Raw genomic sequence first — 24232 nt, 5'->3', positions numbered from 1 at the left:
TTATTATATTTGCATGATTGTAAAACCACCACCACTACCTAATTCCACAGCACTTCATCACCCAAAAGGAAATCTTGCATTGATGAGCAGTCACTCAACATTCCCCATCCTCCCAGCCCCTGGCAACCACTAATCTACTTTGTCTCTATGGATTTCCTTTTTGTGGATATTTCATATGAAACATACAATTTGTGGTCTTTAGTGTTTGGCTTCTATCTCTTAGCACAGTATTTTCAACTTTTATCCATTTTGTACTACATATCAGTAGTTTTTTGGTGCTAATTTATATTCCACAATTTACTTACATCCATTCACCAGTTGATGGACATTTGGGTTGTTTCTGTTATTATGAGTAATTATTAATTTCTGCGTGGACGCATTTTCGGGTCTCCAGGGTATGTATCCAGGGATGGAATGGTGGTTCACATGGTAGCTGTGTATAACATTTGGGAAACAGACACACAGTTTTCCAAAATGTCTTCACCATTTTACAATCCTACCAGCAATTTGAGAGGTCCAAGTTTCTTGTCAATGCTTGTTATTTCCCATTTTAAAAATATTCATTATATATTTTGTAAACTTGCTCACCTCATTTCTTAGGAGTAATACCTTATTTACATTGTTTAGGGTTTTTTATGTATGCAGAAGATCATACCATTTGAGAACAGTTTTTACTACTTTTTCAAAAGCTTTCAGCGTCCCAACACTCATTATATATGCTGTGGCTTTTTTGTAGGTGCCTTTCCAACAGCTGAAGAAGTCCACTTCTAGTCCTAGTGTGTTGACTGTCTTAATCGTGAAAGGGTTTTAGACTTTGTCAAATACTTTTTCTTCTTGTCCTGGGACAATCATGTGGTTCTCTCCTCCGACTTTATTCTATAAACAGGCTGCATTACATTAACTCATTTTTTTTCTGTTGAATCAACCTTGAATCCCTGGGACAAATTTCACTCCTTTTGATATGCTACTGGATTTGTTTTGTTACTAGTGCGACTTCTTGAACCTAATATTCATAAGTAATTTCATTTTTAGTTTTCTTGTGATGTCTTTGAGTTTCAGTTATCAGGTTAATACTGATCACCTCAAAGAATGAATAAAGATTTGAAATGCTGGTGAGGATGTGGAGGAAAAGGCATCCTATTACACTGTTGGTGGGAATGTAAACTAGTGCAGCCATTGTGGAAGACAGTATGGAGATTCCTCAGAAACCTAAAAACAGATCAACCATATGACCCAGCCATTCCATTCCTGGGAATTTACCCAAATGAAATGAAATCAGCATATGAAAGAGCTATCTGTACCCCCAGGTTTATTGCAGCTCAATTCACAATTAGCTCAGATGTCCATCAACTGATGACTGGATAAAGAAACTGTGGTGCATACATACTATGGAATACTACTCAGCCGTAAAAAAGAATGAAATTCTGTCTTTCACAATAAAATGGGTGCAACTGGATACTATTATACTTAGTGAAATAAGCCTGTCCAAAATACAAACTTATGTTTTCCCTGATCAGTGGTAACTAACAGAGTACAAAAAAAAATAATATATGTGAGCAAAATTGACATTTTACAATTTGATTGCTTATGGAGGGTTAAGCTTATGATTATAAAATAAACTAAAAGTATGTCATTGTAAAAATTAAAATAAGAATGGGAGGAGGAGGGAAGGTTGGAGCGTGGGAGGGACGGAAGGTAGCATGGGAAGTATCACTACGCTCCTAAATCTGTATATATGAAATATATCAAATTTCTTCATCTTAATAAAACAAAACAAAACAAAACAAAACAAAACAAAACAAAACAAAACTTTAATTCTTTAGAATTTTGCCAGTGAGACTGGAATTTTTCTTGTGAGAATTTTGATTACTAATTCAGTCTATCTACACATAGTAGATACAGTCAGGCTATCTTTGCCTGAACCAATTTTGGTAGTCTTCATCTTTCTAGGCATTTGCTCATGTAGGTCATCAAATTTACTGACATATAATTGTTCGCAGCTTTCCCCTTCATTACCCTAGGGTCAACAGTAATGTTACCTCCTTCAATGCTGATTTTTGTAACCTGAGATCTCTTTCTTTTCTCTCTCTGCCATGTAGATGGCAGGGGCCCAAACCCTTGGGCCATCTGCTGCTGCTTTTCCCAGGCCATTAGCAGGGAGCTGGATTGGAAGTTTAAGTAGCAGGGACATGAACCAGCACAAGCCACAGTGTTGGCCCCTGTCCTTAGTTTCTTAAGGTGGAAGGCTAGATTACTGATTTCAGAACTTTCTTTCTCACTGGTTTTTAAATATCCTTGCTTACATATTAACAGATATCTCACTGCATATTGCTATAATTGCATCCCCTAAGTTTTTATGCTTCCCAAGCTTCCTTCTCTTATGTAACATCATTTCGTTGTTATCAGACATATTGTATACTTCAGTTCCTTTCAATATAGTCAATGTGTATTCTGCTGTTGTTGGGTGGAGGATCCTAAAGCTGTAAGGTTTGGATGGCTCACCTGGTTACCTCTTCTATTTTCTCGCTGTGTTCTATTGTTCTATCTCTCAGTCAAAGTGGGACACTGGAGATTGACTGGTTGGACTGTCCCCCCTTAAATCCGCAGTTTTTGTTTTGCATGATTTAGTGCTCTACTGTTAAGTGTATACAAGATATACAATTGTAATTTCTTCTTAAAAAATTGACCCTTATATCACTGCGATAACAGGTTATACTTGTCTCTAGTAACAATCGTTGTTTTACAGTTTATTTTACCTGGCTTAGTTTAGTTGCTCCAGTTCTTTTGTGGTTATTGTTTGAATAGTGTGTCTTTTTTATCAAACTTCTTTCAACAATCTGTGTTTCTGAATCTAATGTGAGTCTTTTATATACAGTCAGTTTTAGAAGATTTCTTCTATTCTGCTAGTCCCTACCTTTTAATTGGAGAGATTAACCCATTCTCATTTAGTGTAATTACTCATAAGGTAGTACTGACATTTGTAATTTTGCTATTTGTTTTCTGTATGTCTGTTTTGACCCTCAGTTCCTTCACAACTGCCTTCTTTCAGGTTAAATGGACTTTTTTTTTTCTTTTTTTTTTTATTTGACAGAGTGGACAGTGAGAGAGAGAGAGAGAGAGAGAGAGACAGAGAGAAAGGTCTTCCTTTTCCATTGGTTCACCCCCCAAATGGCCGCTGTGGCTGGTGCGCTGCGGTCAGCACATTGCGCTGATCTAAGGCCAGGAGACAGGTGCTTCTCCTGGTCTCCCATGAGGGTGCAGGGCCCAAGCACTTGGGCCATCCTCCACTGCACTCCTGGGCCACAGCAGGGAGCTGGACAGGAAGAGGAGCGACCGGGACAGAATCCGGCGCCCTGACTGGGACTAGAACCCGGGGTGCCAGCGCCACAGGCGGAGGATTAGCCTATTGAGCCGTGGTGCCGGCCAAATGGATGTTTTTTAGTCTACCATTAATTTTCCTGCAGTAACTTTTACTAAATATTTTTGGATTATTTTCTTAATAATTGCCCTAGAGATTGCTACTAGGATCTGTTTTTTTTTTTTTTTTTTTTTAAGATGTTTATTTATTTATTTGAGAGGCAGAGTTACAGAGAGGGAGAGACAGACAGAAAGGCCTTCCATCCACTGGTTCACTCCCCATGTGGCTGCAATGGCAGGAGCTGGGTGGATCTGAAGTCAGGATCCAGGAGCTTCTTTGGGATCTCCCATATATGTGCAGGGACCCAAGCACTTGGGCATCTTCCACTGCTTTCGCAGGCCATAAACAGAGAACTGGATTGGAAGAAGAGCAGCCAGGACACAAACCAGCACCCATACGGGATGCTGGTGCCACAGCTTAGCCTACTATGCCATAGCACCAGCCCTTGCTATTAGTATCTTAATTGATCAGGGCCAGTACGGTGGCATAGAAGGTTAAGCCTCCACCGACAATGCTGGCATCCTACATGGGCACCGGTTTCACTTCTGATCCAGTTCCCTGATGTGCCTGGGAAAGCATTGGTGGATGGCTCAGCACTGGCCAATGTGGCCATTTAGGGAATGAATCAGAGGATGGGAGACCCCCCTCTTCCTCTCCTTCTCTCTTTGTATCTCTGCCTTTCAAATAAACAAATCTTTTAAAAAATCTTAATTTAGCCGGCGCCGTGGCTCAATAGGCTAATCCTCCACCTTGCGGCGCCGGCACACCGGGTTCTAGTCCCGGTCGGGGTGCCGGATTCTGTCCCGGTTGCCCCTCTTCCAGGCCAGCTCTCTGCTATGGCCAGGGAGTGCAGTGGAGGATGGCCCAGGTGCTTGGGCCCTGCACCCCATGGGAGACCAGGAAAAGCACCTGGCTCCTGGCTCCTGCCATCGGATCAGCGCGGTGCGCCGGCTGCAGCGGCGGCCATTGGAGGGTGAACCAGCAGCAAAGGAAGACCTTTCTCTCTCTCTCTCTCTCACTGTCCACTCTGCCTGTCAAAAAAAAAAAAAAAAAAAAAATTCTTAATTTATGACAATCTAGTTCATATTAATAAACAGTACACAAAAACTTTGCTTCTATAAAACTCCATTCTTTCATGCCCCACTTTATGCTGTTATTGTAGGAAATTTCATTTTATACATTGCTGGAGTCAGTAGCTAGTCAGTATTTAACCCAGGTCCTACAATACAGAATATGAATATCTGAACTGGCATCTTAACAACCAGGCCAAACACCTGACCTTCCATGAATTTTTGGAAGACTCCTCATGTAGATTTATTTTTGTTGCTTTATGTAGTTGTGTTTTAAATCAGATAGAACAAAGGGAAATAGAAACAAAAATACATGTATATGCAATACTTCAAAATGTAAGTGGAAAAATGAAATTCAATGATAAACTTAGGAGAGTTTGCTGCAGTAGTTAAGACACTACTTGAGATGCTAACTCATACTACAGTACCATGTTCAAGTCCTCGCTCCACTCAATTCCAGCTCACTGCTAATGCACACTCTTGGAAGCAGGATGACAGCTCAAGCACTTGGGCCTATGTAACCCACATGAGACCCAGAACCACATCTGGTTTCCTAGTCCCAGTCACTGTAGGCCTTTGGGAAGTGAACCAATGGATGTGAGACCTCTGTCTCTCTGCTTTTCGAGTAAATACATTTTTAAGTTGATTTGGGCATATAATTTTTTGAAATCCATGCACAGTTGGTTCATAATACTCATTTTCATAATATAATTTTCCATGAACTTTCTGAAGGCTCTTTGTACTGTCCTTTATATTTACCTATGTAGTAATCTTTATCATTGTGATGTATTTCTTCATGCTGAACAAGCAATGGTCTAGTGTCCTTTCACTTCAGTCTGAAGAGCTCCCGTTAGTATTTTTTGTAGGGTAGGTCTGCTAATGACAAAGTTTTAGTTAATATTTACCTAAGAATATGCATTTTTTCTTTATTCTTTTTTATTTAGGCAGAATTGTACCAAACATAAATGCCCCAAGCAGAAATTCATTTTTGTCTATTTCTTTTTTTTATAAAGAGAATATCATTTTTTTAAAAAAATTTTATTATTCATTTGGAAAGGTAGAGTGACAGCAAGAGACAGAGACAGACAGATTTTTCCATTTGTTGGTTCACTTCCCCAAATATCCACAAAAGCTAAGGCTGGGCCAGGTGAAAGCCAGGAGCTAAGAAATCCATCTCAGTCTTCCACATGTGTGGCAGGAATCAAGTACTTGAGCCATCATCTGATTCTTCCCAGGCATAAAAGCAAGCAACTGGATCAGAAGCAGGATTCAAACTGGTATTGTAATACGGGGTGCAGGCATCCCAAGCAGCTGCTTAACCTACACACTGCACCAACGTGCTTGCCCAAAAAAGCTGGATCAGAAGTGGAGGCGTGGCAGCATAACCCGCTACCCCAAACACCTGCTCCAACTGAAAATATCCTACTTTGCCTTTAAATTTAAAGGTAAATGCTTCTGAATACAGAATTCTTGGTTGACAGGTTTTTCTTTCAGCACTTTAAATATGCCATCCCAATGCTTTTGGCCTCTAGGATTTCTAACAAGAAACAAGCTGCTAATCTCACTGAAGATCTCTTGTCTGTGATGCATTGTTTTTTTCTTGTCAGTTTCAAAACTCTCTTTATCTTTGCTTTAGACAATCTGATCCCGATTCATGGATCTCTTGGAGCTTCAACTATTTGGAGTTCACTGGGCTTTTCTTATGTGTGCATTAATGTTTTTCATCAAGTCTCAGCTATTATTTCTTCAAATATTCTTTTTATCCCTTTCCTTTCCCGCTTTGCTTCTGGAATTTCCATTGTGTGCACTGGCACTCTTGATCGCATCCCATGGATCTTTAAGTCTCTGCTAATATTTCCTTATTCTCTCTGTTCTTCAGACTTGGAAAATTTCAAATATCTTCAAGTTTACTGATTTTTCTTCTGCTTGGTCAAACCCATTATCAATTCTTACAGTGCATTTTTCATTTCAGTTACTATAGCTTTCAACTTCAGATTTTCTATTTGGTTACTTTTAAATATTTTCTGCCTCTTTACTGATGTGGTCTCTTTGGTGAGATAGCATTCTTAGACTTTCCTTTTGATCTTCAAACATTTAAAACAGCTGGCTCAAAGCAGCTGTCTCATAAGCCTAACATCTAAGCATCCTCAAGAATAATTTAAAATAATATATTGAGGCAACTTGGAAAAATCAGAGTTGCCCTTCTTTAGTGTTTTAACTGTTAACATTTCTTTGTTTAGTGGCTTCTCTGAACTAATTTTGTAGTCTGTGTTCTTTGTTAAGTCTGGACACTCAAATCTTTACTCAGCTTAGTGGTCAGCTACTGACTAAACAGAAATTTGCTTAAACACCTGGACTAAATCTCTTTGCAAAGGGGCTCTTTGAAAAAGGGTCTGCAGGTCTGCAGGGGCTGATGCTGTGCACAGCAGGTAAAGCTGCCTCTTGCAGTGCCGGCATCCCGTACAGACACTGGTTCAAGTCCCGGCTGCTCCACTTCCGATCCAGCTCTCTGCTATGGCCTAGGAAAGCAGAAGATGGCCCAAGTCCTTGGGCTTCTGCACTCACGTGGGAGACCTGGAACAAACTCCTTGCTACTGGCTTCAGATCAGCACAGCTCCAGCTGTTGCAGCCTCCTGGGGAATGAACCAGCGGAATGGAAGACCTCTCTCTCTCTGCCTCTCCTTCTCTCTGTGTAACTCTGACTTTCAAATAAATAATCTTTTTTTTTTTTTTTTTTTAAAGATGTTCAAAGACTGTGTGTGTGTATGTGTGTGTGTGTTGGGGCAAGATTAACACTCAGCTAATCTACAACTCTGCCTCCGTTTTCACTTCCTACTTGGAGCATTAAGGTCAGCTCCACGTGGACTCTGAACCTTCTCTTGTCTTTACTGAAAGTGTGAGAAGCCCTAGGTATGCATGTAGCCTTCTAGATTTTCAGGAATATATCATTTCTCAAGGCACTGATAGGTGTCTTCTTCAGCTTCTCCTTTTAAGTTTTTGATGAGTCTACTATTTGCCTTAACTGTTATACATTACTTAATACAGCTGTGAAGTTAAAATTCTTGCCAGTAATTGCTTTAGACAAACACTTCCTGGGGAGAAGCTATTAGCACTGGGCTCCATGCCAGGTCCTTAGACAAGCCTTTCATTGGTATCTTTCAGGGCGCCATCAGGCACGTAAATAATGACAACTGTTTAGGACCGACTCTCTCAAAGAGCTCCACGTGCATTCTGTTCCCTCTGACAACAGCAGTTGACGTTTGTGATCTTGGAAGGCTACTGCTGAGATGGAGGATGGGGAATAAGAATCGGCAAATTAAAATACCACAAGATTCACTATTACTGAGCTTTGGCCACTGTCCTCTAATAGGCTCTCAAAGTTTTTGTTTAATTTCCACAGTTCTTAAAAAGTTAGTTGTGACAATTTTTATGAGCTTTCCTAGAGAGGTGAATTTTCAGATACTGTCTACCATTTTCACTGGCATCTGGCATTTTTTTTTAGAATTAAAAATTCTATAATGAGAATTTATTGATTTTGTTTGAAAGGCAGAGAGAGAGAGAAAGCTCTTCTATCCTTTGATTAACTCCCCAAATGGCTGCAAGGTCAGGGTTGGGCCAAGTTAGAGTCAGGAGCTCAGAAGTGCATCTGGGTGTTCCACATGGGTACAGGGACTCAAGTACTCCATCATCTGCTGTTTTTCCAGGCGCATCAGCAGGTAGCTGGATTGCAAGTGGAGCAGCTGGGATTTGAATTGGCACTCTGATATGGATGCCAGTGTTCTAAGTGGCAGCTTAACTTGCTATGCCCCAACACTGGTTCCTGGCTGTTGATTTCTAAGAAAATGTCAAAATGTCAATAATTCTTGCAGGCATTACAGAGATGTAAATGATACAAACACATGGCTATATGAACAAAAGGTTATCACTATTATTACAAATTATATTTCAAAATATACTTAGAGATAAGCCTGAGCACTACAATATGGGTGCTATTAAGAACTATATCCTAGAGGCTGGCACTGTGGTATAGTAGGTTAAGCCTCTGCCTGAAGTGCCAGCATCCCATATGGGCACTGGTTCAAATCCTGGCTGTTCCACTTCCAATCCAGGTCCCTGATAACGGTCTGGGAAAGCAGCGGAGGACTGCCCAAGTGCTTGGTACCCTGTACCCATGTGGGAGACATGGCTCCTGGCTCCAGAATGGCCCAGCTCTGGCCGTTGTGGCCATTTGAGGAGCGAACCAGGGGATGGACAACATTTCTCTCTGTCTCCCTCTAACTTTGCCTCTCGAATAAATAAATCTTTAACAAAAAACCTATTAAAATCCATTTGTGAAACTCATAATCCTTTAATCCAGTGTAATATGTTCTACACTAACATGACAGCTGAAATCCTATTAAATCCATCATCAAGAAACACATTTTAAAAACAGTAATTTCACTTGGAAAGGAAATCTGGAGCTGAGTAAAGGTCAAAGTCTAAAAGTTCTCTAAAGTTAGTGACAAGATCACCGGCATCTTCTATTGAACTATTCAGGTTTCTTGGATCTGTAGGTTTTTATATTTCATCAAATTCGAAAAATATTAGCTCTTATTTCTTCAGATATTTTTCTGATTCACCAACCTCCCATCCGTGACTCCTTTTGAGATTTCAATCACATTTATTAGGACACTTGCAGTTGTCCTACAGATCTTGGATGCTATTTTCATGCTTTTTAAATTACCTCTTCACTTCAGCTTCTATTGCTAGGTCTTTAAATACACTGCTCCTTCTTTCTGTCGAATCTAACCCAAGTCAGTGTACTTTTCCTGTCAGATGTGGTAGCTGCCATGGTCAGAAGTTTGATAGCTATATATTATTTATTTATTTATTTATTTGGACAGGCAGAGTGGACAGTGAGAGAGAGAGACAGAGAGAAAGGTCTTCCTTTGCTGTGGGTTCACCCTCCAATGGCCGCTGCAGCCAGCGCACTGCGGCCGGCACACCGCGCCTGATAGCTATATTTTTATATCTTCCAGGTTTCTACTTTGCTTTTGAAAAGCTAGAATACAATGAAAGTAACTTTTTAAATGTTTGGGTCTGCTAATTTTACTTTCTGGATCAGTTTTGATGATGATGATTTTTGATAAGACCATTCTGCTCTTTATGAATGCTTCCTACTTCTCTGTATGCCTGGTGATCTTTGCTTATTTGCCACCTATAACAAATCTTATTGTTTTGGCTGCTAAATATTTTGGTATTCTTATAAATATTCTTGAGATTTGTTCTGGGCTGTATCTAAGTTACTTGGCAATTGTGTGATGCTTTCAAGTCTTGGTCTATGGCTTATTAGCAGAGCCAAAGCAGAGTCTAGGGTTAATCACTCCCCTTTACAGAGGCAAGGCTTCCTTGAGAACTCTACCTACTGCCTGGGGATAGTCTCCACAGTTGGACTGAATACCTGAGGGACACCCTCTAGATATAGCCAGAGTTCTTTCTGTGCAACTCTCTCTCGTACACTATTCTCTGAACTCTTACTGTATTACTCTTCCTGGATCTCTGCTCCATTTCAACTCCGGAAACTACAGAGCTTTGCCTGGGTTCTCCCTCATGTGCTGCAGCCAGGAAAACTCTCTCAACAAAATAAGCTGGGCCAAGTGTAGGGCTCATTTTACCTGCTTCCTCTCTCAAAGAACCATTGCCTGCTGTAGCCTGATAGCAATTATTAAAAACCGCTATTTCATCCATTTTGGTTGGTTTAAGAAGGGAAGATAAATCTGGAGGCCTTTACACTCTTGGCTGGGAGCAGAAGTGCTGCAATTGAATGCAGTTTCATGTTTGTTATTCTGAACTTTAAAAGCAGAGGAACTGAACATTTCTCATAAAGTATGAACTGTACTTGATCTAAAAATGTTTTTACAGATATACAGATTTTGACAGTTTATTTTTCTTAGGATGGTAGTTTAGTGGCTTTCCTTAGAAAAAGATATCCTACCTCTCATATCTAAAATATTTATGTAATAATTATTCTACATATCTATAAAATGTTTTAAGTTTTCTATAATTAAAGCTCTGCCTAAAAGTAGATTATTTTTAATGAAGTAAAAAGACTGCACAATGGGGCCGGTGGTGTGTTGAAACGGATAAAGATGCTACCTGCTATGCCGGCATCCCATATGGGCTCTGGTTTGTGTTCTGGCTACTCTACTTCTGATCCAGTTCCCTTGCTGATGCCCTGAGAAAGCAATGAAAGAGGGTCCAAGTGCTTGGGACCCTGCCACCCATGTGGGAGACCCAGATGAGCTCCTGGCTTCAGCTTGGCCTAGTGCAGACTGTTGCAGCCATCTTGGGAGTGAAACGGCAGATGGAAGATTTCTCTGTCTCTCCCTCTTTCTTTCAAATAAATAAACAAATCTTATAAAACAAACAAAAGATCTGCACAAGAGAGAAGGAAGGACTCTTAGCCTCAGATAAAAAATCAAGAGGCTGGCATTATGGCATAGTATGTTAAGCCTCCACCCACAGTGCCAGCATCCCACATGGGTGTCAGTTCGTGTCCCAGCTGCTTCTCTTCTGATCCAGCTCTCTGCTAATGGCCTAGGAAAGCAGTAGAAAATGGCCCAAGAGCTTGGGCTCCTGAACCTGTGTGAGAGACCTGGCGAAAGCTCCTGGCTGCTGGCTTCAGATTGGCCCAGCTACAGCTGTTGCAGTCATTTGAGGAGTGAACCAGCAGATGGAAGACCTCTCTCTCTCTCTCTCTCCCTGTCTGTAACTCTGCCTTTCAAATAAATAAATGAATCTTATAAAAAATATATATCTAAAGATTTATCAAAATTAATTCAAGCACATAGATCACTTTACATGGCTGAATATATAACCATTAAGAGATAATCTAGGTCTGATAATGGTGAAAAATGATAAAGTGTCTTAATTCCCTGAAATCCAGAAAGCTTTATTTTTCTTCTCTCAGGCCCATATCCTGCATAATATTCATAATGGCATTTTTTCCTTGGGTTGGAAAATAAATTTCTAAACTTCTAAACTCAAGAGATGACATGGACAGCAGAATGCAGGAAATCAGTATAAAATTTCAACTGCGGTTCCTCCTCAGTTGTGCTATCCCACTCTCCAGAAACCCACCCTCTTGCGTACGCCCTGAAACTGTCCCTCTTCAAGTCTTGTTACCCTTTCAGGAGGTGCGGTGCTGGCTAACACTGCTGCCTGGTTTAGATACGAAGGAATGGCAGCATCTGACGTCACATTCCTGAAATGAAAGTTTTCCATGTCATCCATCAGTTGGGCATAGCTCTCTATCACTGTTGATTGCTTTGACCTCAAAATGACCCCTGGCTCATCATCCCCATTAGTGGAGGTCTGAGTGGCTTAATAAGCCTAATAAGGGTTTCCAGCCTTTCCTAATCAGACGATGTCAAAATCATGAAAAAGACTGAGGATGGGAAGTCACAACTGGTCGTGATGTCATTCAGGGTCACCTGTCCAAAGAAAACAGCTGTGGCAGTCCGATGGGGACAGCGAAGCAGAAAAGCTGAACTGTTACTGGGTGTAGCCAAGAGCTGTAGGCTGTAGACACAAAAGAGAACGAAATAGGCAAGGCAAGAGATAGAACTCCAAGGAAAAAGTATAAGATTTGCACAAAACTGACATCAGGAAGAAGGGAAACAAGCATCAGATTTGGTTACTGTAAAAACAGATTTTTTATGATGAACTGCTAGAATGGACAGCCATTTTGACCACGAAAATGAATCACCTGAAAGCATTAAAACTGGGTAAGAAATCTGCCCCTCAGGTTCTCCGTCTTGAGATGCTACCCTAGACAAGGCACACACATCTGATGCACCTCCTTTGAAGAATCACAGGCTTACTACCTCGTCCCTGCTGCTGCAGTGTGCTCGTGCTCCTCGAGGGCTAGCTGACGGTTGGTTACAACTTTCAAACAGATAGGGGTTAGTTTGGTAGCACATTTGGGTAGGGCTTTCTCCTGCTAACATGTCTCCCAAAACACTTGATTGACAGAGAATTTGCTGGCTTAGGAATTCTGCCTTTACCTCTCTAAAAATAGCACCTCAACTGCTAAAGCAAAGCCTCCACCTAAGACCATTCAGGCTGGGCACTCCATTTGTATCAACTGTGCTTCCTGCAGTGGAGCTAAACAGGGACTGGTATCTAACATGAAGTTTAACTTCAGATTTATGTGTACACTAACTGAACTATTTACCCATTTTTAATTGTAAAAAAATTCCATGAAGGACTAGGCCACATTAAATGCAAACTATCCTCAGGGTGATTTTAAAGTAGCAAATATCTTCAATTTCTTTCAAAGCCTTCAATTACACACTCCAATACCATCATATGGTGTCTTTTTTCTGGGGCGATAAGGGTGGGATTCTTTCAAGAATTGAGGACCAAAGTAGTTCTCTCACTGGCTCCTCAGTTTCTTGTGGTTATACCTGTCTCTTTCTTTGTACCCCATTCACCTCTGTACTTCTGAAATGCTTACAATGACACTGTTTAGAGCTTTAACACTAGACTCCTTAATGGAAACATTAAGGTCATCTTTTCCTATTATGTTACACATATAAAATGACAGCATTCAAAACACCAAGTTAACTGGTTTTATTTTCTCCTATACATAGAGAATGGATACCAGAATACCAGGCAATCAGAAAAAAAGTCTCTTTCATTCACACAGTTAAAGACCCTCATGTTGAGGTATAACTCACGTATTTCTTCCACAACTTGTGGGTCACATTCCTTGTATTTCTCCACTTCTGCTTTTAGTTGGTCCCTTTCTTCCCGCAGTGAAGAAAGCTCTTTTGCTATCATGGCTCGTTCTTCCTACATTCCAAATTGTTTCATGTTCAATTCAGACAAACAAAATCCCGTATGTTATGAGGTAATACATTTTATAAACACTTTATTTCTGACACATGCTGTGCATTAGGTTTTTTGATATATACTATATTACATACATATAGTCACAGTGTAAAAACAAGCTCAATTCTTGTCCTTCTCTGAAACCTCACTCATCTTTCACATATATATTAAACAGCTGAGTGGTAATAAAATAAATGAGGTTAAATTATGCTAACTCAAAGATGATGTCATCACATAAGGAAAAATACTGTACTACTCTTTATGTAATTTCACAAGATTGTGTCTATATTTAAGTAGTACTTTATAGCAGTATGATTCACTATAAAATTATCTTTAAAAATATTCTAGATAATCATCCTTACAGGTTGAAAAGTTAAGTTTTATAAATATTCTAGCATACCAGAATGAACAGAATTGAAGCCGGAGGTCTCCTGACACTTTAAAAGTAAACCAGAATAAAGCTTTATTCTTTTTTGTAAGGCTTTATTTAATTATTTGAGAGGCAGAGTTACAGAGAGAGAGAGGGAGAGAAAGGTCTTCCATCCACTGGTTCACTCCCCAAATGGCTACAATGGCCAGAGCTGGGCTGATCTGAAGCCAGGAGCCAAGAGCTTCCTCTAGCTCTCCTACTTATGTGCAGGGCCCACGTATTTGGGCCATCTTCCACTGTTTTCCTAGGCCATAGCAGAGAGCTGGATTGGAAGAGGTGCAGCCGGGTCAGGAACCAGTGCCCACTTGGGATGCTGGCGGTGCAGGCAGAGCCTTAGCCTACTACCACACAGTGCTGGACCCCCAAAATAAATGTTTTAATTACAATGTAATTCAATAAACACCATTTGAAATTTCTAGCTGTAGATCTAGCAGGTAGTCAAGGTACAATAGGCATTCAAACTCATATTTATGAAAACTCAAAAGTAAATACAAACAAAAAATCAAATGCTAGCAAAGATTATGGTACAGTATTATAAGATAAATCTGAGGCAAAATTGAGTAAAGTTCAAGCTGCCTAAATGAGACTTGTCTAAGGATCTTTGCTATCCTGTAGTTGGTATTTGTACTTTACTACTTTTGTTTTTAGCCGTTTCCTTTGGCTGCAAAATGAGGACAGCTCCTTTGCAGACACTCTGCACAGAGAATGCATCCTCAGAGCAGCATGCTCTGAAGCAGCTCAAGCCAACAAACTCTCTGCGTGGACAGAAACGCTCTAGATCTGCGCTCTTCAAGGCAGGAGTCACTAGCTCACACTGACTCCTCAGTACATGATATGTGGCTACTATGACTGAGAAACTGAATTTAATTGTATCTAATTTTAGTTTAAATAGCCACATATGGTTAGTATATCTCATATTAGACAGCAAAGCTCAGGAGATCTAAAAATAACTCCAGGGGTGGGAGTTGTGGGGCGGCAGCTTCAGTTGCCACTTGACACCTGCATTTTATCACAGGCTGCTGATTCAAGTCCTGGCCACTCCACACTTCTGATCCAGCTTCCTACTAATGTGCCTGGGAAAGCAGAAGATGGCCCAAGAACTTGAGGTCCTGCCATCACATGGGAGAACAGGAGAATTCCTGGCTCCTGACTTTGGACTGGCCCAGTTGTGGATTTGGGGAGTGAACCTGTGGATGTTTAGGTGTCTGTCTCGTTCTTTCTCTCTTTCACATGCTGCCACTCTTTGCTTTTCAAATAAATAATCTTTTAAAAAGACTAGAATACAAGATGATAATTATTTGTCATCCTCATCCATATTACACATGCTCCAGAAGGAAAAATGGGGATGGGGAGGGGGCTGGCTTTTTCCTGCAGTGGGTTAAGCTGCAGCCTGCAAAGTCAGCATCCTATAAGGCTGCTAGCTCATGTCCTAGCTGCTCCACTTCTGATCCAGCTCCCTGTTAATGAGCTTGGCCACTCACATAGGAGACCTGGATGATGCTCTAGGCTTTGCCCTGGCCCAGCTCTGGCCATTGTGGCCATCTGAGGAGTAAACCAGCACATGGAAAATCTCTGTCTCTCTCTCTCTCTGTAACTCTTCCAAATAAATAAATATATATATATATTTTTTAATTTTTGACAGGCAGAGTGGACAGTGAGAGAGAGAGACAGAGAGAAAGGTCTTCCTTTGCCGCTGGTTCACCCTCCAATGGCCGCCGCTGCAGCCGGCACACCGCGCTGATCCGATGGCAGGAGCCAGGAGCCAGGTGCTTTTCCTGGTCTCCCATGGGGTGCAGGGCCCAAGCACCTGGGCCATCCTCCACTGCACTCCCTGGCCATAGCAGAGAGCTGGCCTGGAAGAGGGGCAACTGGGACAGAATCCGGCGCCCCAACCGGGACTAGAACCCGGTGTGCCGGCGCCGCAAGGTGGAGGATTAGCCTATTGAGCCACGGCACCGGCTCTAAATAAATAAATCTTTAAAAAAAAAAAAAATGATCGGGGCTGGCACTGTGGTGTAGCGGGTTAAAGCCCTGTCATCCTCACCCATATTATACATGCTTCAAAAGGAAAAACAAGGGCTGGGTGGGTTCTGCTATCACCTGAGAAGCTGGCATCCCATATGAGTACTGGTTTGACTACTGACTACTGGCTGCTCTACTTCTGATCCAGCTCCCTGCTGATACACCTGGAGAAGCAGTGGGAGATGGTCCACATGCGAAACCTAGATGGCGTTGCAGGCTCCTGGCTTCAGCCTGGCCCAGCTATAGCCATTGTAGGTATTTGGAAGTGAAGCAGAGAATGGAAGACCTTTCTCTCTCTCTCTGTAACTATGGCTTTCCGATAAATAATAAATAACTCTTAAAAAAAAAAAAAAAACGAAAAAAAGTAGGGAGAATGATGAGACTATTTCAGGCATGGAAAGCCAAGACACTCTGGGGGAAAAAAAAAAAAACCTAAATGAAAGATCTCTGCGAGTGAGATCCCAGTGGAAAGAATGGGTCATCAAAGAAGGAGGTACCTTTCTCTGAAGGGAGGAGAGAACTTCCACTTTGACCATGGCCTTGTCTAAATATGATCAGAGTCAGTGAACTCAGGGGGCAGCTCATGACAAGAGCCTAGGGTGATTACTGAGGCCATAAACAAGAGTGTCAATTGGTTAAGTCAACAACAGGAGTCACTGTGCACTTACTCCTCATGTAGGATCTTTGTCCTTAGTGTGCTGTACATTGAGATTTAATGCTATAACTAGTACTCAAACAGTATTTTTCACTTTATGTTTCTGTGTGGGAGCAAACTGTTGAAATCTTTACTTAATGTATGCTAAACTGATCTTCTGTATATAAAGAGAATCGAAAATGAATCTTGATGTGAATGGAAGGGGAGAGGGAGTGGGAAAGGGGAGGGACGTTATTGGGGGGAAGCCATTGTAATCCATAAGCCGTACTTTGGAAATTTATATTCATTAAATAAAAGTTTAAAAAAAAAGAAAAAAAAAAGTAGGGAGAATGATGAAAACAAGAGAAGCAGAGTGGTGCACATCTGAGTGAACACAATGATGGCTCTCCAGACACTAAACTGGATTTGTCTCAGACGGTCACTAGCGCTGTGATCTTTGCCAAACTATTGAACTTGTCTATGTGTCTAGTTCCTCAAATGTAAAAAGAAGACAGCAATAGAGGAGGCCTTCTTAGACTGTCTGGCAGGGCTCAGTGAATATATGAACTGCATTTCAATAGTACTTTCCTGGCTCTTAGCAAAATAAACATGCTAGCTACTTACTTCTTCACCAAGCAGCATAGATAGCTAGTCCATAGGGGCTTGGTACTTCCAAAAATTCCTGGTAAGCTCAGGAATTGTCTTTCTCAGTAACCTTTCTGAATGACTATACTCTTCTGATAGGTACAGGTACCAACTAGATTTGCTGGTGGAGTTCCCCCCAAATCCTCCAAATTGTACTGGTTCTAATGGACTAACAGTAGACTGGCTGGCAACTTCTGGGCCCTGAGTATGCCACCATAACTGACGATGCTTTTATAAATTATTTCCAGTGTCATTCATAGAAAAAATGAGGATTAATTAAAGAAGTGGTAATCACGACTGCTAATTGAAGAAATAACATAACAGATTCAGGTAATGCCCCAAACTAACCTTGTCTTGAATATTCTTTAAAAATGATCATTCTCCAGTTCCTAGTTTTTTGTTATTTTGTTTTTGACAGAGTTAGACAGTTAGAGAGACAGAGAGAAATGTCGTCCTGCCATTGGTTCACCCCACAAATGGCCGCTACGGCCGGCGTGCTGTGCAGATCCAAAGCCAGGAGCCAGGTGCTTCCTCTTGGTCTTCCATGCGGGTGCAGGGCCCAAGCACTTAGGCCATCCTCCACTGCCTTCCCAGGCCGCAGCAGAGAGCTGGACTGGAAGAGGAGCAACCGGGACTAGAACCCGGGGTGCTGGTGCCACAGGCAGAGGATTAGCCTAGTGAGCCGTGGCGCCAGCCTAGTTCCCAGTTTTGCACACAGTTCACTTAAAAGAATGTATGTCAATCAAGTATGAAAGCATAAAGCTACCATAAATCTGTGATATAATCCTGTCTACATGAGAAAGTTTTCCAGTCCCCTCCTTTCACAGTTAAGTGATACAAACAGAGGCACACATGAAGTGCTTAGTAGTTCATGTTGCTCTTCAATATTTTTTAGTCATATATCCATTCCTGAGATAATGATGACACTAGACAGTAAAGCATCTTTAAAAAGCCTTTAACATAATACTTTAGAGAAACTACTTATGAAGTAGGTCAATATTCATTTAAATAGTTTAAAAATATCACCAGCCTACAAGGATACCACGTTGCTAGTTTTCACTTTGTTCTGCAATGAACTAGAGAAAGTGAAAACCTCTATAAAAAGTGTTGTAAATATCTATGCAGGCCTTGCCATGTACTAGGTCCTCTTAAGTGCTTTGCAAATATTAAGCAGCTTAATCCACACAATAACTCAGTGAGGTAGACTGTATTATCCCCATCTTACAACCAAGAGCAGAGAATGTGGAAGACTCAAACCCGGGCAGTCTGGCTCCAGGACTTGTATTCTATGCTAATATGGCTTTATAAAGCAATAACTGGGTGGGGCTGGCACTGTGGCATAGTGGGTGGGGCCGGCACTGTGGCACAGTGGGTGGGGCTGCCGCCTGCATTGCCAACATCCCATATGGGCGCTGGTTCAAGTCCCAGCTGCTCTACTTCCAATCCGGTTCTCTGCTGTGGCATGAGAAAGCAGTGGAAGATGGTCCAATTCCTTGGGCTCCTGAACTGCTGTGGGAGACCTGGAGGAGGCTCCTGGCCCTTGGCTCCTGGCTTTGGATCAGTGCAGTTCCAGCCATTGCAGCCAACTGGGGAGTGAACCAGCGGATGGAAGACCTCTCTCTCTCTCTGCCTCTTTTCTCTCTGTGTAACTGTGACTTTAAAATAAATGCTTTTAAAAAAAAAAAAAAAAAGGGGGCAAGAACTGTGGTAGTAAGTCTGGTCCACTTTCCGTGGATCCTACCAGGTCAAACATTCACGTTCTTTGTTGTGATCATCTCCTCTTCTGTTAGGAATGGCATCCACCTCACATAGAGTCTGGTGTCCTAACTCTTGTACTTAAAGTGCCATTATCAGAGCCGGCACTATGGCACAGTGGTTTAAAGCCCTGGCCTGCAGCACTGGCATCCCATATGGGCGCCAGTTCAAGTCCTAGCTGCTCCATTTCCAATCCAGCTCCCTGATAATGCAGCTGGGAAAGTAGCAGAGGACAGCCCAAGTCCTTGGGCCCCTTCATCCATGTGGGAGACCTGGAAGAAGCTCCTGGCTTCAGATCGGCCCAGCTAAGGCTGTTGCAGCCATTTGGGGAGTGAACCAGTGGATAGAAGACCTGTCCCTACTTCTCTGTGTAACTCTGTCTTTCAAATAAATAAGAATAAATCTTAAAGAAAAATAAAAACTTGCCATTATTAAAGAATTAACAAACACAAACTTACCGTCTCATGTCGGCCAATTTTAGCTTTCTCAATATTTTTCTGTAGGTTTGCATACTTTTGGTTTCCCTCAGACAACTAGAAAATCAAAAACAAATAAATGATTTGATAAGATAAACTTTATTGACACATAGTTTATGAAGATAAAATAAAATATATTTTTGGCTCATGTCAATGTCAAAAATAGTCAAACTACACTGGAACTAAACTCTATTTTGAAAAAAATAAAGGACTAAAGAAACAGTGGGGAAGAGTGAAAAAAGTATAAAAGATGTGTTCTTATTTCCTGAATAAAAATGAGTATTATGCCCTCAGTTTTTTCCACATAGTTTCCAATTAACCAGTTCCCCACCCAAAATAACTTGAGGTCTATCTAGCTAGAAATTGTATTGTATAGGCCGGCGCCGCGGCTCACTAGGCTAATCCTCTGCCTTGCGGCGCCAGCACACCGGGTTCTAGTCCCGGTCGGGGCACCGGATTCTGTCCCGGTTGCCCCTCTTCCAGGCCAGCTCTCTGCTGTGGCCAGGGAGTGCAGTGGAGGATAGCCCAAGTATTTGGGTCCTGCACCCCATGGGAGACCAGGAGAAGTACCTGGCTCCTGCCATTGGCAGCGCGGTGCGCCGGCCGCGGCGGCCATTGGAGGGTGAACCAACGGCAAAGGGAGACCTTTCTCTCTGTCTCTCTCTCTCTCACTGTCCACTCTGCCTGTCCAAAAAAAAAAAAAAATTGTATTGTACAGAAACAGATGGATAGACCAATGGAACAGAATAGAAACACCAGAAATCAACCCAAACATCTACAGCCAACTTATATTTGATCAAGGATCTAAAACCAATTCCTGGAGCAAGGACAGTCTATTCAATAAGTTGTGCTGGGAAAACTGGATCTCCACGTGCAGAAGCATGAAGCAAGACCCCACCTTACACCTTACACAAAAATCCACTCAGCATGGATTAAAGACCTAAATCTACAACCCGACACCATCAAATTATTAGAGAACATTGGAGAAACCCTGCAAGATATTGGCACCGGCAAAGACTTCCTGGAAAAGACCCTCGAGGCACAGTCAGTCAAAGCCAAAATCAACTATTGGGATTGCATCAAATTGAGAAGTTTCTGTACTGCAAAAGAAACAGATGAGTAAAGAGGCAACCAACAGAATGGGAAAAAATATTTGCAAACTATGCTACAGATAAAGGATTAATAACCAGAATCTACAAAGAGATCAAGAAACTCCACAACAACAAAACTAACAACCCACTTAAGAGATGGGCCAAGGACCTCAATAGACATTTTTCAAAAGAGGAAATCCAAATGGCCAACAGACACATGAAAAAATGTTCAAGGTCACTAGCAATCAGGGAAATGCAAATCAAAACCACAATGAGGTTTCACCTCACCCTGGTGAGAATGGCTCACATTCAGAAATCTACCAACAACAGATGCTGGTGAGGATGAAGGGAAAAAGGGACACTAATCCACTGTTGGTGGGAATGTAAACTGGTAAATCTACTATGGAAGTCAGTCTGGAGATTCCTCAGAAACCTGAATATAACCCTACCATTCAACCCATCCATCCCACTCCTTGGAATTTACCCAAAGGAAATTAAATTGGCAAACAAAAAAGCGGTCTGCACATTAATGTTTATTGCATCTCAATTCACAATAGCTAAGACCTGCAATCAACCTAAATGCCCATCAACAGTAGACTGGATAAAGAAATTATGGGATATGTACTCTACAGAATACTATACAGCAGTAAAAAACAATGAAAATCCGGTCATTTGCAACAAAATGGAGGAATCTGGAAAACATCATGCTGAGTGAAATAAGCCAGTCCCAAAGGGACAAATATCATATGTTCTCCCTGATCGGTGACAACTAACTGTGCACCATAAAGGAAACCTGTTGAAGTGAAATGGATACTATGAGAAACGGTGACTTGATCAGTCCTTGCCCTGACTGTTGATGAACAACTTAATACCTTATCCCTCCTAGTATTTTTTTTTTGTTTGCTCTACTTAATACTATTGGTTGAATTCTGTAATTCATACATAGCTATTCTTAAGTGTTGATACTTAACTGAAAAAATGATCCCTGTTAAATATAAGAGTGGGAATAAGAGAGGGAAGAGATGTACAATTTGGGACATGCTCAAGCTGACTTGCCCCAAACGGTAGAGCTAGAAACGTGCCAGGGGATTCCAATTCAATTCCATCAAGGTGGCATGTACCAATGCCATCTCACTAGTCCAAGTGATCAATTTCTGTTCACAATTTATCATAATGATAGGACTAAGAGTCAAAAGGATCACATAAACAAGACTAGTGTCTGAAAACACTAACCTATAGAATAAAAAAGGGAGAGAACGATCCAACATAGGAAGCAGGATACACACCAGATTCATAGAATGGCAGATGTCCTAAACAGCACTCTGGCCTCAGAATCAGCCCTAAAGGCATTCGGATCTGGCTGAAAAGCCCATGAGAGTATTTCAGCCATGGAAAGCCAAGATGCTCTGTCACAAAAAACAAACAAACAAACAAAAAAACAAACAAACAAAACAAAACAAAAAACCACAAAAAAAAACAAAAAAGAATCACCTAAATAAAAAAAAGATTTCCACGAGTGAGATCCCAATGGAAAGAACAGGTCATCAAAGAAGGAGGTACCTTTCTCTGAAGGGAGGAGAGAACTTACACTTTGACTATGACCTTGTCTAAATATGATCAGAGTCTGTGAACTCAAAAGGCTTCCATAGGCTTGGCAACTCATGACAAGAGCCTAGGGTGATTACTGGTGCCATAAACAAGAGTGTCAATTGGTTAAGTCAACAACAGGAGTCACTGTGCACTTACTCCTCATGTAGGATCTCTGTCCTTAATGTGCTGTACAGTGTGATTTAATGCTATAACTAGTACTCAAACAGTATTTTTCACTTTGTGTTTCTATGTGGGCACAAACTGTTGAAATCTTTACTTAATATATACTAAACTGATCTTCTGTATACAAAGAGAATCGAAAATGAATCTTGATGTGAATGGAAGGGGAGAGAGAGCGGGAAAGGGGAGGGTTGCGGGTGGGAGGGAAGTTAGGCGGGGGGAAAGCCATTGTAATCCATAAGCTGTACTTTGGAAATTTGTATTCATTAAATAAAAGTTAAAAAAAATTAGTAAAAAAAAAAAAAAAGAAAGAAAGAAAAAAAGAAACTGTATTTGAAGGCTGGTGCCGAGGCTCAATAGGCTAATATTCTGCCTTGTGGAGCTGGCACACCAGGTTCTAGTCCCGGTTGGGGCACTGGATTCTGTCCCAGTTTCCCCTCTTCCAGGCCAGCTCTCTGCTGTGGCCCGGGAGTGCAGTGGAGGACGGCCCAAGTGCTTGGGCCCTGCACCCCATGGGAGACCAGGAGAAGCACCTGGCTCCTGCCTTCGGATCAGCAAGGTGCGCCGGCCGCTGCAGCCATTGGAGGGTGAACCAACAGCAAAGGAAGACCTATCTCTCTGTCTCTCTCACTGTCTACTCTGCCTGTCAAAAAAAAAAAAAAAAAAAAAAATTGTATTTGAAAATTTAAAACTAGTTATGTTTTATTTAAATTACCTCTTCAAATATCATTTGACTTCTGACTAGTCTTTTCAAAATATCCACGACTGTTTCTTATGGCCTTAGAGTATTGTGACTTGTTTTGCTAACAGTCAGTAATCAAAGTATCATTTTATTCCTAAATATCTTATGAGGTATTACATACCTCACATACTAAGTTCTTAGGAAAAAAGTCTGTTAGACTGTTGAGGTATGCATTACATACCTTAAAAACGATCAGAGAGTAGGTATTTAGCTTAGAAAGTAAGATGTCTGCATCCCATCCTGCAGTGCTTGGTTTAATGCCCAGCTCTTGCCAATGCAGGTCCTGGGAGGCAGCAGTGATGGCTCAACTACTGGGTTCCCACCACCCACGTGAGAAACCTTGACTATATTCCTAGTCCCCTACTCTGGACCTGGCCCAGCCTCAGTCATTGCAGGCATTTAAGAAGTGAGACAGAGGAAAGGAGCTCTCATTCTATCTGTCTCTGTGTATCTCTGTCCAACAAATAGACAACTTTTTAAAAAATGATCAGCTTAAGCATTTTACTCAGCTTAGAATGCAGATAAATGAGATGTAGAAATAGATTAATAACAACACAAAAAGAGTATAGATACGGAATACTCATTAGCATGTGGCTAGGCCTACACCTAAACAAGGCCTACCATATCTTCTACATATCTACCATATCTTCTACAACAAACGAGTTAGAAATTTTAGATGCATTTGATTCAGTAATAGCCTTCCTAAAAAATAATCCATATCTTCCTAACAACTGGGTTATAAGCATTTAGAAAATAGCTAACAATTGGGTAAATTTAGTATTTGTTCACTAATTAAAAGAAACCAAAGGTGGGCAGGAGGGACCCAAGTACTTAAACCGTCACCTGCTGCCTCCCAAGGATAGCTGTGCCACTTCAGAAGTTAACTAGCAATGATCCACGGTGTCTGAAATGGGGAAAGAGCTGATTCTGACCATGGAAGATAACAAGAAAAGCAGAGTAACTGCATTCCCAGGGGAGAGATGGAGAGAAATTTGCAGCGGAAATTCTACAGAAAGAAGAGGTGCCATGGAGCAGAACGGGACAGGACAAATACACAAGAGCCAAGTGGGAACACCACCGGTGACTCCCGTAGATGGTGGCTGGAGGAGACAGCATCTTCTTGGAGCAAAGTGAGAGGCGTCTGCGGCAGCCGACACCACTGGTGAGATCACCTGAGATCACTCACACTGACTCTGAGTTTGGTCTGGAGCACTAGCCAGGGGCAGGGTGCCCACCTAACAACATGAAGGGAGAGCACACTGCCTTTTCCCACCCCCCGACAAGGGTACCCACCGACTGGCAGGG

At 41.5% G+C, this 24232-nt stretch overlaps 1 protein-coding gene across 7 annotated transcripts in view; it reads right to left on the bottom strand.

Annotated features, from left to right (window-relative positions):
- MND1 (meiotic nuclear divisions 1) overlaps positions 1-24232 on the bottom strand; it is an 88801-nt gene that overhangs the window by 10089 nt on the left and 54480 nt on the right. For 3 of the 7 annotated variants that reach the window (XM_008267299.4, XM_051819953.2, XM_051819952.2), the window contains exons 5-6: positions 19307-19381; positions 13209-13323 (exon numbers count right to left, since the gene is read on the bottom strand). In XM_008267299.4, the coding sequence (XP_008265521.2) occupies positions 13209-13323; positions 19307-19381 (190 nt within the window). Of the gene's footprint in view, positions 1-339; positions 434-5247; positions 5362-13208; positions 13324-19306; positions 19382-24232 lie in introns of those variants that run through there. The other 4 variants (XR_011378211.1, XR_007909342.2, XR_011378210.1 and 1 more) reach the window with 3 other exon arrangements.

The sequence above is a fragment of the Oryctolagus cuniculus genome, chromosome 8 (assembly GCF_964237555.1).
Source record: "Oryctolagus cuniculus chromosome 8, mOryCun1.1, whole genome shotgun sequence".
Taxonomy (NCBI): domain Eukaryota; kingdom Metazoa; phylum Chordata; class Mammalia; order Lagomorpha; family Leporidae; genus Oryctolagus; species Oryctolagus cuniculus.
This window is presented reverse-complemented; position numbering and strand designations above follow the sequence as displayed.